General features: G+C 38.5%; 2 protein-coding genes across 6 annotated transcripts in view; one reads left to right on the top strand and one right to left on the bottom strand.

Moving 5' to 3' along the window:
• LOC132384691 (SWI/SNF complex subunit SMARCC2-like) overlaps nucleotides 1-15,718 on the bottom strand; it is a 124,780-nt gene extending 109,062 nt beyond the window's left edge. For all 4 annotated transcript variants that reach the window (XM_059956056.1, XM_059956059.1, XM_059956057.1 and 1 more), the window contains exons 1-5: nucleotides 15,458-15,718; nucleotides 9,552-9,671; nucleotides 8,092-8,177; nucleotides 5,604-5,685; nucleotides 4,447-4,539 (exon numbers count right to left, since the gene is read on the bottom strand). In XM_059956056.1, coding sequence (XP_059812039.1) covers nucleotides 4,447-4,539; nucleotides 5,604-5,685; nucleotides 8,092-8,177; nucleotides 9,552-9,671; nucleotides 15,458-15,568 — 492 coding nt within the window. In that variant the 5' untranslated portion in view covers nucleotides 15,569-15,718. The remainder of the gene's footprint in view (nucleotides 1-4,446; nucleotides 4,540-5,603; nucleotides 5,686-8,091; nucleotides 8,178-9,551; nucleotides 9,672-15,457) is intronic.
• Nucleotides 14,050-17,875, top strand: part of LOC132384692 (calcitonin gene-related peptide type 1 receptor-like) — a 100,484-nt gene continuing 96,658 nt past the window's right edge. Inside the window, exon 1 of one of the 2 annotated variants that reach the window (XM_059956064.1) lies at nucleotides 14,050-14,204. The gene's annotated coding sequence lies outside the window, so the exon portion shown is untranslated. Of the gene's footprint in view, nucleotides 14,205-15,664; nucleotides 15,788-17,875 lie in introns of those variants that run through there. The other variant, XM_059956062.1, reaches the window with a different exon arrangement.

Here is a 17,875-nt window from a genome sequence, read left to right as displayed (position 1 = left end):
AGTCAACTCTACCTTCTTCTCCAGCGCTTCGATTGTACGTGCTTTTTCACAAATTGATTTTTCAAGAGTCGTGATCTTATCTTTATGCCGCTGAATATCTGATGCCTGCGATTGAAGCTTAGTATCAAGCGATCTAGCAACTGCTTCAAATTCAGATATTTTCGTGGTAAGCTTATTTTCCAAACTTGCCAGTTTACTATCCAATTTACCTTCTAACCTGCCTTCCAAACCCGCAAGTTTAGCATCCAGAAGATTAGAAATTATGTCGATGGGTAAAGGACGATTTCTTGCTTGTAGCCATTTTAAGTTTGACAAGATTAGATCAAATATTGTTTTAGGAAAAAAAAAGTTAATCAGAAGTAGCAACTCATATGAAAAGATTTGATTAAAGGGTGATTATAGTTGAAAAAATGAAGAGCGCCTAAAAGGCAGATGTTTACGTCGCCATCTTGAAACTCCACCCCCCTATGTGCATCTTATCGCCCTATATCACTATTAAATGTAGACTCTAAGATTCTTACAAAAATTTTAGCCATTAGGTTAGAAAAGGTACTGTCACAGATTATTTCAGGAGGCCAAACTGGTTTTATTAGGAATCGGTATTCCTTTTTTAATGTTAGAAAATTGATTAATATAATTTATACTTCATCACCCATAATCCCAGAATGTGTTATTTCATTAGATGCTGAAAAAGCTTTTGATAGAGTTGAATGGACATACTTATTTAATGCATTGAGATATTTTAATTTTAGTCCTAATGTATCAAACTAATATATTATAAACCTGTTGCTTCTGTTCTTACAAATAATTACAGATCCTCTTTTTTTCAATTATCTCGTGGTACGAGACAAGGTTGTCCCTTAAGTCCTTTATTATTTAATATTGCATTAGAACCTTTAGCCATTGCTATTCGTGAATCTCCTAATATTTTTGGTATTACCCGTAATGAGAAGTTATACAAGTTATCACTTTATGCTGATGACTTGTTGTTATATATTTCTGATCCTGACAGGTCTATTCCCGCTATTTTATCCTTGTTGGCTCAATTTGGTAGTTTTTCTGGTTATAGATAAGAGTGATTTATTCCCTTTAAACGCGCAAACTTTATTGAATGATAGGATACCATTTAAAGTTGTTACTGATAACTTTATCTATTTAGGTATAAAAATTACCAAGAAATATAAAGATTTATTTAGACTGAACTTTTTACCTATGCTCCATCAAATTCAACAACTTACTACAAGATGGTCTCCCCATCCTTATCATTAGCTGGTCGGATTAATGCTATTAAAATGATGATTTTACCGAAATTTTTATATTTATTTCAAGCTTTACCAATTTTTATTCCTAAATCTTTTTTTGATAACATTGATTCAAAAATTTCCTCATTTGTGTGGCAAAATAAAAACCCCAGGTTAAGTAAAAGGCAATTACAAAAATCTAAAAAAGATGGTGGTTTAGCTTTACCTAACTTTAGATTTTACTATTGGGCGAATAATATTCGTAACCTAATATATTGGAAATTAGATTTGGATTCACCATTGTGCCCACAGTGGGTAAATTTAGAATGCAATGAGGCACAGGGATATTCCCTATTCTCCGTTCTTGGTTCTTCTCTTCCTGCTGATTTAGTTAAATTCAATAAACAGATATCCAATCCTGTTGTCAAACATACATTACGAATTTGGTTTCAATTTCGTAAGTTTTTTACTCTGAAAAACTTTGTTCCTGATAGCCCTATTTTACTTAATTTTTTTTTCAAACCTTCTTTGACAGATCAAGCTTTTAGCATATAGAAAAGGAAAGGTATAAAATGTTTTCGTGATTTTTTTTTGAAGGTAGTTTGATGTCTTTCGACCAACTTTCCAACAAATTTAAGTTACCTAAATCTAATTTTTTTAGATATTTACAAATCAGAAATTTTTTACATAAAGTTCTACCATCTTTCCCCAATTCAACTTCAATGGATTTCTCAGATTTGATTTTTACCTTAAATCCTTGTCAGAAGGGACTAGTGGCTTTTATTTATAATATGATTATGAAGATACAACCAGAAATATCAGATAGAATTAAACAAGAATGGGAAAAAGAACTTCAATATAATATATCAACAGAAAAATGGGAAAAATTTTTACAAATGGTTAATTCTTCTTCTATATGTGCTAAACATGCTTTAATACAATTTAAAATTGTACATAGAGCTCATATGTCTAAAGATAAGCTTGCTCGATTCTATTCTCATATTAACCCTCAATGTGACAGATGTCATTCAGATGTGGCTTCATTGACCCACATGTTTTGGTCATGTCCCACTTTGCATAACTATTGGAAGGACATATTTGCTACCATTTCCTCAATTTCGAATATCGATTTACAACCTCATTTTATTACTGCAATTTTTGGTATACCAAATGAGAATGGTAATCAGTTTTCCCCTTCAATTAGACGAATGATTGCTTTCGTAACATTAATGGCCAGAAGGTCTATATTACAAAATTGGAAAGAAGTAAATCCTCCTACCACGTTTCAGTGGTTCTCTCAAACTATTTCTTATCTGAGCTTGGAAAAAATTAGAAGCACTATTTTTGACTTATCAATTAAATTTGAAGAAACTTGGGGACTGTTCATTCGACATTTTCATATGAATTAATTTGGCCTTTCCCAGACCTTCTCTCTGTTTATTCTTGTTCAGGTATGGATTTCCAGAGTTTTTGACACTATCATATACATATAAACTGTTATTATTGCCCATATTAGTTTAGTTTAGTGGTTTTTTTTCTCAATATATATTTTTTCTTGTATTTTTTAATTTTTTTTTTCTTTTGATGATTATTTTTATTTTTTTTTCATATATAATTATTATAGGCTTGATTGATTAATGTACTTTTATTTTGTTGATATTTTAATAGGATATTGTTATCTTATTATTAATGTAATTTCAAGTCAATTGCACTTATAACCTATTCATTATTACGTTATGTTTTTTTTATATATGAAACTCAATAAAAAGATTGAAAAAGAAAAGGAAAATCATGAAATACGAGAACAAAATCTCTCTCAGTGAAATATAACCAGTTATACCTGATCAAGGAATTAGAATACAGCTATTTCAATAAAGGCACAATGAAATGGCAGAATGAAAGGTTTGTAGCCAGGATTCCAACCAGTGCATTTTTCTATTGAGGGGGATGCGCTGATCGAAAACATGGGCTACCATCATACGAAAAAGAATCAGACAGGATCACCCACGAGAAATAATAGGATATAGAGATTTCTAAATTTTTACAGTGTGTTCCTGATTCTGATATCATTATTGCCAGCAACAGAATGGAAGCTACTCTCCTCCACCAGCTTCCTCCAAGGAAGTAAATTTACACATAAGATACCCATATATTGCTCCTTTACATCACATTCCAGAATTCCTGTCTTGACACTACTATAAAGCACCATCACTAGAAGGGCTATAATGCTTCAAAGAAGGTTTACCACTGCTACCATAGTGAAACTGCAGTTCGTCTCTGAACGTGTGTCACCCACATTCTGAGAATCATTTTTTAAAAACTCCATCCCAATTTTATTGGAAGGCAAGTCTTTTATTAACTTTCTTTCTCAGATATCATGAGTACCAATAAAGCCTAATTATGTTTAGAGTGAGAAATGATAAAATATCTGTAATTATTTTGGCAGTCTTTTGTGGACCACTCAATAATGCAGAAGCAACCAGGGATGTGAGATAACAGCAGTTTATGACGAACAGAGTTGTAATAATAAGGCATTTTACTTAAACAGGAATTGAGTAAACATTTTGATATCACTGGGACTGTTCCCTTTATTGGAATAAAACATCTCCAACAAAGTAGAATGCAGTATGAGATGGACCCAAGTTACAAATCAGGACCAAAAAAAAAGCCAAAAGGAGCGAAAACTATTAGGGAACATTGTAACTAGATTAAGCCAAGGTGATATTAAAAAAACTTAATGGTGCAAAATTATGAATGCATGTGCCCATTTCTAAGGAGAATTAATTCTTGCATGCTTATATTACAGTAGACAGTAAGAGAACTAGTGTTTTGCTGCAAATACAGCTTTAAGACATGCTGAAATATTCTAAACTCTCAAGAAGTGTAGAGGAGGCTTGACGCAAACGCAGAGCAGCGGAGACGATTTAGCAGTGAGCAATAACTTTAATAGTAAACTGCAGGAGGGTTACAAGAGAGAACAGATACTTAACATGACAAGACAACAAGGTCACTGAAGGATAGAAGCAACTGGTTGAGACTGGCTAGCTTGTACAAATCAACAAAGAATGTGGATGAGAGCTGGGTTTAAATAGGTTGCAGGTGATGAAGTTAGAAATGAGTTGCAGGTGACTGGAGACTGGGAGGCATGTACAGGCCTGAACACAAACAGGCTAATTCTCACAACTTCAACAAAATACAATCTTACCTGGTGTCTCTTAATAATGTCTTTCAGTTTACTCAGCAACTTAGGCTCAATGTCTGAATTTAGATAAATGTTAGGCCGAGACAAGCAGTGGTTCTGCAAAAGAGAAAAGATAATAAAGAGTGGGCATAAAATTATAAGTATAGATAGATGGGATCTATTTCTCTCAGCAGACAGGTCAATAACAAGGCAGCATAAACTTACTTAAGATAAATGGTAGAAACATTAAAGGGGGGGGGGGGGCTGAGGAAAAAAATTCTGAAAAGGGAGAAAGTTTTGGAACTCATTGCCTAAATATCAAGCCCTTGTTATCCACAAGATACAGGCCCAAACTTCCAGTGGATATCAAAAAAATGTGGATATATTAAGGCCACTGGCAATGACATCAGTTGTAATGGCATGCAGGGTCTACCTGTCATAGGTAATATAACTTTATCTGGATTTAGCCTACAGACACACTTTTCATCATTCTTGGCTACTGGTGGCTTCCTACAAAGATGTAAACAGCAGGGATGTCAACAGAGTTACCTACACTACAGACCTTGGCACAAATCTTCACACATTCTTCACTTACAGCATTGCCAACACCAACTCAGTCACACAGTTCGGAACTCTAGTTCCAGGTGCAATAATAGTCACATATCAACATAGCCACTACTTAACCTTACCTACTGCATGGGAAGTCATGTACAGTATATGTAATTTTACACATTTCTGAAGAATAAGTATAGTAATTAACCCTGGCTCTGAATGTATACCATCTATTGCTATCTCATTAGTTGCCAGTATAAGAAATCAAATGCAATCAATCCATCTTATGACAAATAGAATTCACTGGACTTCAAAGGGTTCTGGAGGAACACAGTATATATAAGCACATCCAAAAGAACGTGGCAGATCTCACATAAGTGGATCTGCGAATAACTAGTCAGTGGATAATGAGGAATTGATGCAAGACTGGGGAGGAAGACACCCTCTTTATTTGATTATACACTTAACATGCTGTAACATACAAGGCTGTGGACTGAAACCTAGCAAGTGGATAGAATGTTTTTTGATCACATTAGCAAAATGCATTCTCTCTTCTTGTAAAATACAAACAATAAGTATGTGTAGCTCATTTAATACAGAAGATGTCTTTCACATAATTATCATTTTACCTGAACCAGTGTCTTTTCGATAGTCATAAACATTTCAACATTACGATCCATGCGGGAGGGGTTCTGAAAATCAAAGCGTCGCCTAAAATAAAATAGAAAAGTTTGACCGAGTCATACTGTCAGCTGGATGATGCAACTGAATCCAATGCACCACAACAGAGAGCTAGCTACCTGATGTGACCATCTACAGGATAATAGAATTTTTAAATTTAACAACCAAGTTATTTAGTCACTTGTGATGGGAAAAGGAATGCTCCAAAGGACTGGAAAATAAAATTTCAGAAAGGGGCAAACAGCTAAAAAAAAACACCAACGTAGCCCGCAGAGTATCGAAAAGAGGTACATTTAGAAGTACCGTACGAAGCAAGCCTTACAAAATTTTAGATAAAAACAACTTATTCTACTAATTCCTTTTAATCAATTACAGGGACAGGAAATATTATGCAGAAAAAGTTGCGATTGCTTATTTAATCTTTGTGGCCTCAGGTTGTCTCAAAATGTGTCACAGCCATTGAAATTCTTGTGAAGTGTTGTCACTCTATATAGAAATAAACAGCCAAATTGCACACAACATGCTCCCTTGAAATGCAATGTGATGAAAATCTGATAATTTGCTATTGTTATATTGATTGAGTGAGTTTTGACTCAGTTGGCAGCAGTTTTACCTCTGAATCAGAAAGGTCAGGATTCAAGTTACATTCCAAATGGACGAACCCAGAAACCTCGGTTAATCTTTTAATGTAATATTGGAGTGCAATTGCCATGGTGAGACATTAAACCGAGCAATACAAAAGATCACTTGGCACCATTTTGTAAAAAAAAACCTCCTGCATCTACTTAATACTTAACTCGGCATTCACATCTATGAAATAGATCATTTGATTACAACACTGACAGATTACTGTGCTCAAAATGGCAGCCACTTTTTCTAAACAACAGTGAGTACCCTTCGAAAGTACTTCTCTAAGTTCTTTACAGCTAGTGAAAGCCCGCCAAGGCTGCAAAAGCCATGCAATATTAACCCTCTTTTTCCGTGCAATCCCTACAAATTAAAACTCATGTATTTTCTCACTTTCCCAGTTCTCATGTAGGGTCTTTTACCTGACGCCTTAATTCTGTTTCTCTTTCCATTAATGCTGCCTTATCCGAGTTCTGCTAATGACCAATGAGAGTAGACCAACAGGGTGGTAATTAGATTGGATTTGTCCTGATTTTTTTGGACATATCTGGCCAATTTTCAACATTGTTGGGTAGACATTATTGCTACTGAAGCAGCCTGGCCAGAAGTGTGGCTAGATTTTCAGTACCACGGTTAAGATGTGCTCTCAGCCATTTCTTGAAATCATGTGGAGTGAATCAAATTGGCTGAAGACTTGTTTCTGTAATAGTAGGGATCTCAGGAAGGAGCTGAAGTGGATTACTGACTTAGCACTTTTAGTTGAACACATTTGCAAGTACATTGGCCTCACGCTGAGTCCAGTTGCAGAGTCATACAGCATGGGAGTGGACCCTTTGGCCCAATTGGTCCATGCCAAGCAAATGCCCATCCAAGCTAGACCCATTTGTCAGTGTTTGGCCCATATCCTTCTAAACCTTTCCTATCCATGTAGTTGACTAACTGCCTTTTAAAACTTCATTGCACCTGCCTTAACCACTTCCTCTGGCAGCTTGATCCATGTACTGAACACACCCTTTTAAAAAAATTGCTCAGGTTTCTATTAAATATCTCCCATCCTACTCCCATTGATTGTTTAAATGTTCATTATCATTAAATATTTACTAGCAGCTCAAAGATTTCACATGATAGGGTTGTTTAGTCTATTATTGCCTCTTTGCTCCTGTCCTGATTTTCTTTTGTTGAGACAGACATCACAAAAATAAAAGCAAAATATGAATGATATACCTCACACAAACATGACCAGATTCATACAAGTGATCTTGAAACAGAGCCTATAGATCAGATAATGGCATTGAGAAAGGTGTTCCAGCACAATTAGCTGTCTGATTTTATTTCGATACAATTCTAGAGCCTAAAAGTTTTGATTTATATGACAATGGAGGCAGAAGTACCATAGATAATTGTTTACTTTTATGTGGAAGATAAACTCAAAATGCCACTCAGCAAAAGTTACAGCCAGTGAGAAATGTTTTCTATCAATGTAACACTTTCCCCCAAGTTATGGGCAATATTTGGGGAAACATTCCATAAGACCACTTGTAAAACTTACTTCTTTGCTCTTGCTCTTTCATTGATCCTGTTACAGTTACTACTTTATAGATTTATTGAGTATGCCCACAGGAAAAAGAATCTCAAGAGTTGTATGTGGTGACATGCACGTACTCTGATAATAAATTTTACTTTGAATTTTGAATGATGTCTCAACCTCAATGCTCTGACCTGCAGAGAGTACAACTCAACTTAACAAAGGTGCCGAGAGCAAATACCTTCTGTGAACGACACTACTTCTGGAAAGGAAAATCAACCTACCATCCTTGGTCACTCTTGAATTTGTAAGCAGCAGCAAGAATATGGCACAAAGCTCCACCTGCCTTGAAGTCGAGAAAGCATTTCATCTGGAAAACAGTAGTAGTTATTTCATTCAGGCACTGAATTAAACCAGAATACATCTAAAGTTACGAGTAAACCTAAAAAACATAATTATGTATCAGCGAGGTTACAATGAGGTACACATTTTGTAATGTTTTCTAGAGTTTGCAGGAAGTATATACTGGTACAAGAGAAGAATGTTGAAGCAAGTGGAGGCTGTCAAAAGGTCTGAGTTTGGAGGCAATGACAGCATGAGATGTTCTCCACCTCTAAAGTAATCCTATTAGTTTGACTACTATTCAAGCATAGCTCCAGACCCAATGCTTGCTAATCTTTGCTCTGACAAAATGGAGTTGGGATTGATGAGAACACTGTACACAGCTTTAAAGGCTATGTTTTTTTCCCTTTTGCAACTATGGAGGATCTAGTTACTCTGAACTGAATACTCGCAACACAGAAAATTAAAAGCTATTTTGCATTAAGGTTAGAAAAGTTTGCATCTGGATATATTTCATTCAGCTAGAAAAGATAATTTAGAAAGAAATTTCAGTAGGAGGGAGACAGGAGTGGACAACCAGTGTTCCAAGATGCATGTACATTATATCCCTTGTTCATTTCAGACAAGAAGTTTCATTCTTTTCTATTTTCTCCTTCTGGAAGAATTATGGCCTTCCCTTATTCCTTGTAGAAAAACATAGCACCGAAGTATTTTATTAGCAAACAGATGGAGCAGAATTGTCAGTGCTTATTAATAAAATTAAACAGATAGACCCTTAATAAAATTAAGAGTCCCTAGTTCTGATACAAGAGTACCAATAAACAAAGCTCCATAGATCGAGCTCATTTGAGATGAACTCCAACACTGGATAAACATGTTGCAGAATTAAATTTCATCATAAGGTAATGTACAATTCCAGAGACCTTGCTCATTGCAAATATTTTCAATTAAATGAGTCTCACCTACTTGAAGTTGGAAGACAGATTCCATGTTTTTTAAAAAGAGGGTTAAGGAGTTATTGAAATGAAGTGTTTAAAACTATTGTGGCATTTGATAAGAGAAAGAAGTTAATTCCACTGGTTAGGGGAGTATGGAATGATGAGGCATAATCTTAAAATTACAGACAGACCGTTCAGAAAAAATGTCAGGAGACACTCCTTTCAGCAAGGAGTAGTAAAAATCTTGAACACACTTCTTCAAGAAAGACTTGCTTCTTGGAAGAGGTCCAATGAAAACATAACTGAGACTAAAATACTTTTGTTAAGTAAGGAGGGGTTGGTTGACAGATTTCAATAGTAGATGAAAGAGATAGAGATTAGCTAAATGGAAGAGTGAGGAGGGCTGAGTTGTTTATTTGTGCCTCTATGTTAAAGCTGCATGAATGTATACCTGATTTACTTACTGGCAATTTGGTAAGAGGTGCATTGCTTACGTGTTTCCCAAACACCTCTTCCTGGAACTGCAGCAACTGAACAACCAGACTTGAGAGAGACTTGTTGGTTGGTGGCTCTGCTTGGATGTACTGTAAAAGAAAATAAATGTCCACCATCAGACAAATTACAGAAACAGTTTATGTGGCTCAACAATAAATTGCTGCTATCATAACTATTCATACTTCAAGAACTGTTCCTACTTGGAAAATATAAAGATATCAGATATGATACTATTCTCACCTGTTATTCTGAAGAGTAAAGCTCTATGATGGAAGGTAAATGGCTTTTATGGTGCTTGCTTTTATAAATACTGTTAGGGGGCACCCTAGTTTGGAAAAGGGGTCCAGAAGAGACCCTATGAACTGTGCTGCTATTGAGGGAGAGGGAGACGGGGGCGGAGGGGGAGAGGGAGAGGGTGCTCGAAAGAATGATGTTATGGTTCCTCTGCTGATTGTTTACCTTTCTCCGAGGTCACTTGCCTGCTTGTAGAGTTTCTGCAGAAAGCAGTGGGCAGAGCAGGTTGATGGACAGCTGGTGCCCAGCACATGGAGATAAAAAGCAGATCCACTGGGCCACGGGCAGACATACCACGAGACACACACAGTGTCGGACACTGAACGAGCTTTGTGCACCCACGTGAAGGTGGGGTTTTGGAGGATCAATTCAGGGAAATCGATCAGTGGCTCACAGTGTGAAAAGGTGCAACCGGTGGGGAATTATTTGTGTGTCCACCCTTGCCTGGGTGATAATTCCACCACTGAAGAACGGTCGTACATGCTATGGTCATAGTCGGTGACTGCAACAGGATTTTGGAAGACAACGGGAATATCGACAGCATCACCTCTCTCTCTCTCCAATGTTACTCAACTAACTACCTCGAACTGAACTGAACTTTCTTCATCATATCGTAAGACTGTATTCATTTACCCCCTAGGTTTGAAAGAGCCTAGTTTTGTTCCTATTTCCATATATATAAATATATCTCTATATCATTGCTAACCTGTTTGATATATTTGCATTTATAGCATTGTATTGTGTAGTTTACTAATAAGCATTATTAGTTTATAGCAATACCGGACTCCAAAGTGTTTTCCATTTCCGCTGGTTCTTTAACCCGGTCACAGGGTACGTGACAATACTTTTATTATAAACATCAAATTTTGTTCTTTGAAAACAAATTTGCACACTTCAAAAAACAATTCTTAATGGCTTCTCTACTAAAACATGTCTGGCTAACATATACAAAAAGCTTTGACTTAATTTATAGTAATCTGGAATTCCAATAATAGTGAAATTGGAAGATCAAATTGTGGGTTAGGATTGATTTTATTCAAAATTTATTATTAGGGTGGAGAATGTGGAAACAGAAAAAAAATCTTAATTGAGCAGAGCACAAAAAGCATAGTATGCTAAGTCTGCCTTAGTGTGGTATGGTAGCAAGCTGATAGAACAGTTGCCTTACAGCTCCAGGAACCCTGGGTTTGATCTTGACTTCTTTTGTGGTCTGTGTGGAGTTTGCACATTCTCTCTGTGACTCCATGGGCTTCCCCTGATTTCCTCCCATGGCTGAAAATGTTTAGGCACTATCAATTAGCCTTAGTTTAGATTTATGGCAAAATGGATCAAAGGACAATTGATGGCACAGAGAAAATAAGATGGGAAATAGGACTGATGTGTTTGCTCTTCCAGAAGCTGAATGACCATCTTTTGTACCCTAGAAGTTAACAAATGAAATTAAGACTGAGAAATAAACAAAGGAAGAACCAAGCAGAATTGAGTATGGGTGAATCTTGACTACTATTCTCAACTTGCTTATTGCAATGGCGTTCTGGCAGACCTTTCCTTCATAAATGTGAGATCCAAAACCACAGCTCCCCATAAACCAATGTGTTGCCAGATGAATAAGTGCCAAAGGTCTATAGATGGAGGAAAGGTTCTCTCTGGGAGATTGAAAGAAACAATTTCAAGGTCTGCAGCCAGGGAAGATCTTGCTCATGACTGTTACAGTTGACAAAACCTCATCCATACTTATGCCATAGCCTGAGCAAAGAATACACAGTAAAAGTAACATGAAAAATACAACAGGTCAAAAACCCTGCCTGAACTGTGTCATGGCTGTCTTCAAATTCAAAGGATGAACAATGTGTCATCAAAGAATGGCAAACAAAACCAAATTATGCCATTATGCAAGTACACTTATCTTCCAGGTCAGATCCTCAGAGATCTTGACACCCAGGAACTTGAAGCTGCTCACTTTCTCCACTTCTGATCCCTCCATGAGGATTGGTATATGTTCCTTCGTCTTACCCTTCCTGAAGTCCACAATCAGCTCCTTCGTCTTAATAACGTTGAGTGCCAGGTTGTTGCTGCAGCACCACACCACTAGTTGGCATATCTGATTCCTGTATGCCCTCTTGTCACCACCTGAGATTCTACCAACAATGGTTGTATCGTCAGCAAATTTACAGATGGTATTTGAGCTATGCCTAGCCACACAGTCATGGGTATAGAGAAAGTAGAGCAGTGAGCTAAGCACACACCCGAAGTGCACCAATGTTGATTGTCAGCGAGGAAGATATGTTATCACCAACAGATTGTGGTCTTCCAGTTAGGAAGTCAAGGATCCAATTGCAGACGCCCAGGGTCTGCAACTTCTCAATTAGGATTGTGGGAATGATGGTATTAAATGCTGAGCTACAGTCGAACAGCATCCTGACGTAGGTGTTTGTGTTGTCTAGGTGGTCTAAAGAAGTGTGGAGAGACATTGAGATTGCATCTGCTATTGACCTATTGTGGCAATAGGCAAATTGCAATGGGTCCAGGTCCTTGCTGAGGTAGGAGTTCAGTCTAGTCATGACCAACCTCTCAAAGCATTTCATCACTGTCGATGTGAGTGCTACCCAGCGATCGTTATTAAGGCAGCTTACATTATTCTTCTTACACACTGGTGTAATTGTTGCCTTTTTGAAGCAAGTGGGAACTTCTGCCCATAGCAGTGAGAGGTTGAAAATGTCCTTGAATACTCTCACTAGTTGGTTGGCGCAGGTTTTCAGAGCCCTACCAGGTACTCCATCGGGACCTTCAACCTTGCAAGGATTTCACTCTCTTTAAAGACAGTCTAACATCGGCCTCTGAGATGGAGATCACAGGGTCATCAGGTGCATCAGGGATCTTAACAGCTGTAGTTGTGTCTCCCTTTCAAAGCGTGCATCGGAGGCATTAAGTTCATCTGGTAGTGAAGCATCACTGCCAGTCATGCTATTGGGTTTCGCTTTGTAGGAAGTAATGCTATTTGGTTTCGCTTTGTCAGTATGATTCCAGCTAAGACTGATAACCTAATAGATGTCTATCCTCAGTACAATTGCTAATGCCCATCACTCAAAGTCACTGCCTCCTACACCACTCTTTGAGTCACACATTAAACTCACCAACTCCGTGTCAATTTGAATATGGCTGTTAGCAATCCCCAAGTTCAACAGCTTCTTGGTTCTGACAGTTAATTTAGACCGCAACTTCTCAAATTCACCTATTTTGAAAAATTTTGCACAATGTTTAAGTCAATGGGAGAGACATACTACTGAATCAAAGTGTCTAGATAGTTCACCCTTTCACGAGGTGAACTGCAACTCAGATCCAGCCCACCAATCCTTAGAAGAAGCTTTATATGATGTGGATGGACACTGCAGGTGTGCTTGCCAGTGATCAAAATCATTTCCAACAACTACTCATTATAGTATTGGAACAGATCACCTGCCCTGTCAGCCCTATCAAATCTCCCTTCATCTATTAAATCAGCTAAGCTTTCTACTTACTTGATAGCTTGTTTAGTTTTTAATTGATTACTTAACTATTAACATTTTAGTTAGATACAAAATTTTATTCTGTGGCAAGCTTAAAAAACATACTAACTTATATTAATCAAGGATCAAAATGTAAATATTTCTTTGCTGATATGAACACCAACCAGAAGTATTGGAGAGAAAAATACCTTCACTCTCCCCTGCACTTACTTCTCACAATGATCAAAATCCTAACATTCCCACTTTATCTACATATTCAGCATTCTTCCTTGATATGTTTAATCATTATCTAAAACTTGAAAAGTTTTATCTCTTGGTTTAGTGTACTTTACTGATGAAAGTGAGAGGGCTTCTAAGGCTAGAATTCAGATTTTAAATGGTTGATACACTTGCAGTAAAGACCAGAAACCAAATGTCTGAGGCTTATTCAAAATTGGAACCAAGGCTCTAAGGGAATAATTTCAATGAACTGTAAATACTTACCAGTACTTCTGAAGAAACTCACCAGTTTCCAGACTAAATTGGGCCTAACGCTACATCAGTAAGAGCCCAGGAGCAAGTATGAAGGAGACTGTTGGCTACCCTGAGATGGCTATGGCAACTTGGAAAGAAGAACCTTACCTTGATGTTGGCAATGTTTACCAAGGGCAGCTGGTCACAACATAAAGTGAAGATGGACTTTTGTGCAACTGGTAGCGACACAACACAAGTTAAAGTACTATTAATTTATCTTGAAATTAATGACTCAATGTATTTTCACCTTGGGACTCAAACCACTGATTGCTCTAGGAAATTCTAGGAATCCGGTCAATTTAATTGCTGGTAAGGTGTGATTTGCTTTTACTATTTAAATTCAAGACAATCACAGCTTATTTTGACCACAATAAATAGGTAATTTAAATCACAATATGGAAAATATCCTGGACCTGTACCACAAGATGAAAGATTACGTAACTGACTGCTCTAAACTTTGGAGACATTGAGCATTACCAGATTGTTGTAAGTAAGCAGCTAATTCTTGAATTAAGTGTACGTGGCAGTGGGAGGGCAATGCAAGTGAGGTGCCAATTCTTCTGAAGTAAAAATTAAGCATCAACAGTGTACAGCAAGGGACACAATAGACTCTTGCACTACTACCGACTTCTCTTGTTTCTCCACTAATATCTTGTTCAGCATATTTTTCCTTTCTTTTCACTGTTTTGGATAATTTATATTGTGTGTTGTCTGTACCTATGTGCCTGTGATACTGCTTTAAGTTTTTCCACTGTATTTGTACCTCACAATACTTGAGCACATGCATGTTTTTCATTGTACATGTACCTCACTCTACTTGTGCACATGACAATAAACTCAATTTGACTTGAGGTGGTGATTGCAACTAACTACTCAATGTTCCGATATTGATCCTAGACAACCTGATTCATTTATTTAGCAAGGTCATCTGTGCTTGGACACATGGTCTCCCGTCCCTATTAGACGACCAAGCATCACCTCCAAGGCCACAAAGTCAGCAGCATTTTGATGAAGGATCTTCAACCTGGAACACTGACACTTGCTCTCTCCAGAGATGCTGCCTGGCCTGCCTAATGTTTCCAGTATCTTTTGTTTTGTGTCATATTTCCGGCATCTGAAAGGTTTTTGTTTGCAGCATTCCCTTCCCACCGGCTCCCAAAATCAAACGGAAGATGCACTATTTTTTTTTGGGGGGGGAGGCGCGAGAAGGGGTTCGTACCCAGTTGTGTACCTCCCTCCCCCCCTCCCCATGCCAGGCTGGCACACCTGTTTCTCACACGATACCAGGACGACGCCACACCTCCAGATCCAGGTGACCCGACCTCGCCTCTGCCTTAAGTACGGCCCGTGGCCCTGGATACGTAACTGGGCACATGATGCCTCACCGTTAATTGTGGCTGGATGCGGCGAGGCGGGACCCGCGGCCTCCATCTCCAACCCTTCTCATTTTAATAACAATAATAAGTCGCGCTTTTCATATTTTAACACCCCAGGCCCAACGCTTCGTAATAATTGCGCTATTCACCGCGGAACCCGAGCTCTACCCTCCCACACCCCCTCACCTTTTTGTAATTCTTCCCCAGCCACAGCCGCACGTTGTCGAACTGCGACACCGTGTCCGAGGACTCGAAGTACTTCACGTTTGGGCCTCCATCTTTCTTCCGCACCGCCATCTTCCACGGGCATTCAGAGTACGACCACAAACGGCCAATAGCGCCACTCCAAGTCCGGGAGCGGTATCGGCGGCCAACGGCCCCCCACCTCGGATTTCGGGAGCGGTATCAGCGGCCAATAGCGCCGCTCCGAGTCTTGGCGCGGTATCGGCAGCCAACAGCGCCGCTCCGAGTTCGGGAGCGGTAACGAATCAATGGATCTGTGGAAAGGTAGCTAAGGTAAATTGTGAGACTGCTAAAGTGTGGAATCAGAATTGAAATAACGGGAAACAAGGAACTAGCGAAATTAATGTTTTGCGTCAGTTTACTCGAAGGCGATATCTCAGCCAAGGTGAGGCACCATAGACCTACTCAGGAAGGAATCGAGGTTTGGTCACTTGGTTTCGGAGGTGTGGCGGTAGGGATGCTTAGATTTCGGGAGAGTGTTTCTGTATCATCAGAGGTTTTTATGGTGACTTTAGGTGCGTGTGCGGTAGAAAAGCATTTGCACTATTTGTCCCTTGTTTTATTTCTTCCACAGCAGCCCAATTAGCTTTAACTCTAATTCTTTGAGTTTTGCGGTGTTTATTGGACCCATGAAATCTGTTATTCTAACACTAGTAAATTACTAGGTTCACGTTAAACAAGAAAAAATAGTTTTTACAAAGCTACTCCTTCAATATACAATGAAATTTTGTGTCAGAAGCTCCAGAAGATAAAACAAGTGTGATGTATGTATCTTTGCCTAATGTTTGGATTTTGATGATTGTGCCTCAAATAAGACATGTTGCAATACCTCTTAGGAATTAACTATGCAAAGAATAACAGTAACTCCAAGTGAAGTTTTTAGGACCTCTGCCTCATCTGTCACCCCTTGCGTTTCAATCTATAACAGTAAACACTGAAAAAGCAGACTTGATGGCGTTAATCGCGACAACAAGAAGCACGCGCATTTAAAGAATGTTTTGCCTATTATGTATATGTGATCAATTCTACTTAAAAGAGTCCTGCTTAAGTCTTCTCTTTCTGTTCCAGAAGGAGGTGACAAATGTTACAGTGAGGCCGCCGTTGGTCAGGGTCGACCATAAATGTTGCGTCCTGGCTGTCTACGTGATACACACGCCAGGGCAGTACGATATGGAGGGCAAGCTGTTGTCCATGCAGCCCATGAATCCAAAGCAATGGCAAAGACCAATACAGTTTGGCATCAGTGGCATTGCAGGAGTGGCCAGTCAGCGTTGAACTAAACTGGCCGCAGGGCAGCGGAGGTTTGAGATCAGTTTTCCTTCTTTTAGATGAGCTGCCAGCCACGGCTGACGAGTCCCATCTGCCTGAACCGACTGGGTTTAAGGTGACCGTAACCCACCTTTGCCTCTCAGTGGAAACGGGACTTAGTTGTCAAAGGCTGTTTGAGATGCGCGCCATCAGGAGCATTTAGTAGGAAGTGGGAGCTTATCCCCACTGGCCCCCACCCCCGGCTATGACAATCTTTAGGAACCTCTATACTAAGTAACTTAGTATGTAACTAAGACAGCAGTAAGTTACAAAAATGGAAAGTGCTGGAGAAACTAAGTAAGATGGGCAGTATCTGTGGAGAGGGAAAGGATCAGTGTTTCAGATCTTGTGACACTTTGTCAGACTGGGAAAGACAATGATGCAAGTAAGTTTTTACCACGTTAATGTGAACCTACTTTAAGATCTCTCTGCAGTACCCTCATTCTGTAACCAGAATGGTTGTAGACCAATCAGATTCATAGTTATTCTCTCCATGGTTGCTGCCTGACCTGCTGAATTCCTCAACTGTTTGTTTCTTGCTTCAACATATTACTGGCCCACTACCTTTGCTACCAGATCTTTCCTAATTCCTACATTCAACTAAGCTTAATTTTGTCACCATAAACAAACAGACATCCATAGTTACTGATATTCATAACTCCATTCTATTCTGATTTTGTCTACATTTGGCCCTTTGGCCCATCTAGTCCATTAACTGTTATTAACAGTTCTTCTGCCCTCCATACTCCTCCCATTCCTGTACCTATTTAAATCTCTTTTAAATGTTAAAATCAAACCCGCATCCACCACTTCACTGGCAGCATTTTATTCTGCATTGTTATAATTTTACCTTGTTCTAGCTTAATACACTGTGTAATGATCTGATCTGCATGAACAATATGCAAGACAAGATTTTCACTGTATCTTGGTACAGGTGACAGTAATAAACCAATACAAATAATATTGTACAATGTAGGATTCTCTTGCTGGGCTAGGAACATACCTGGTGAATGTGATGAAAGAAAAGTTATGACACAGAATAAGGGTCATTTA

This window comes from Hypanus sabinus, chromosome X1 (assembly GCF_030144855.1).
Source record: "Hypanus sabinus isolate sHypSab1 chromosome X1, sHypSab1.hap1, whole genome shotgun sequence".
NCBI lineage: Eukaryota > Metazoa > Chordata > Chondrichthyes > Myliobatiformes > Dasyatidae > Hypanus > Hypanus sabinus.
Note: the sequence above shows the minus strand (reverse complement) of the source record. Positions and strands in the feature narration are given on the sequence as shown.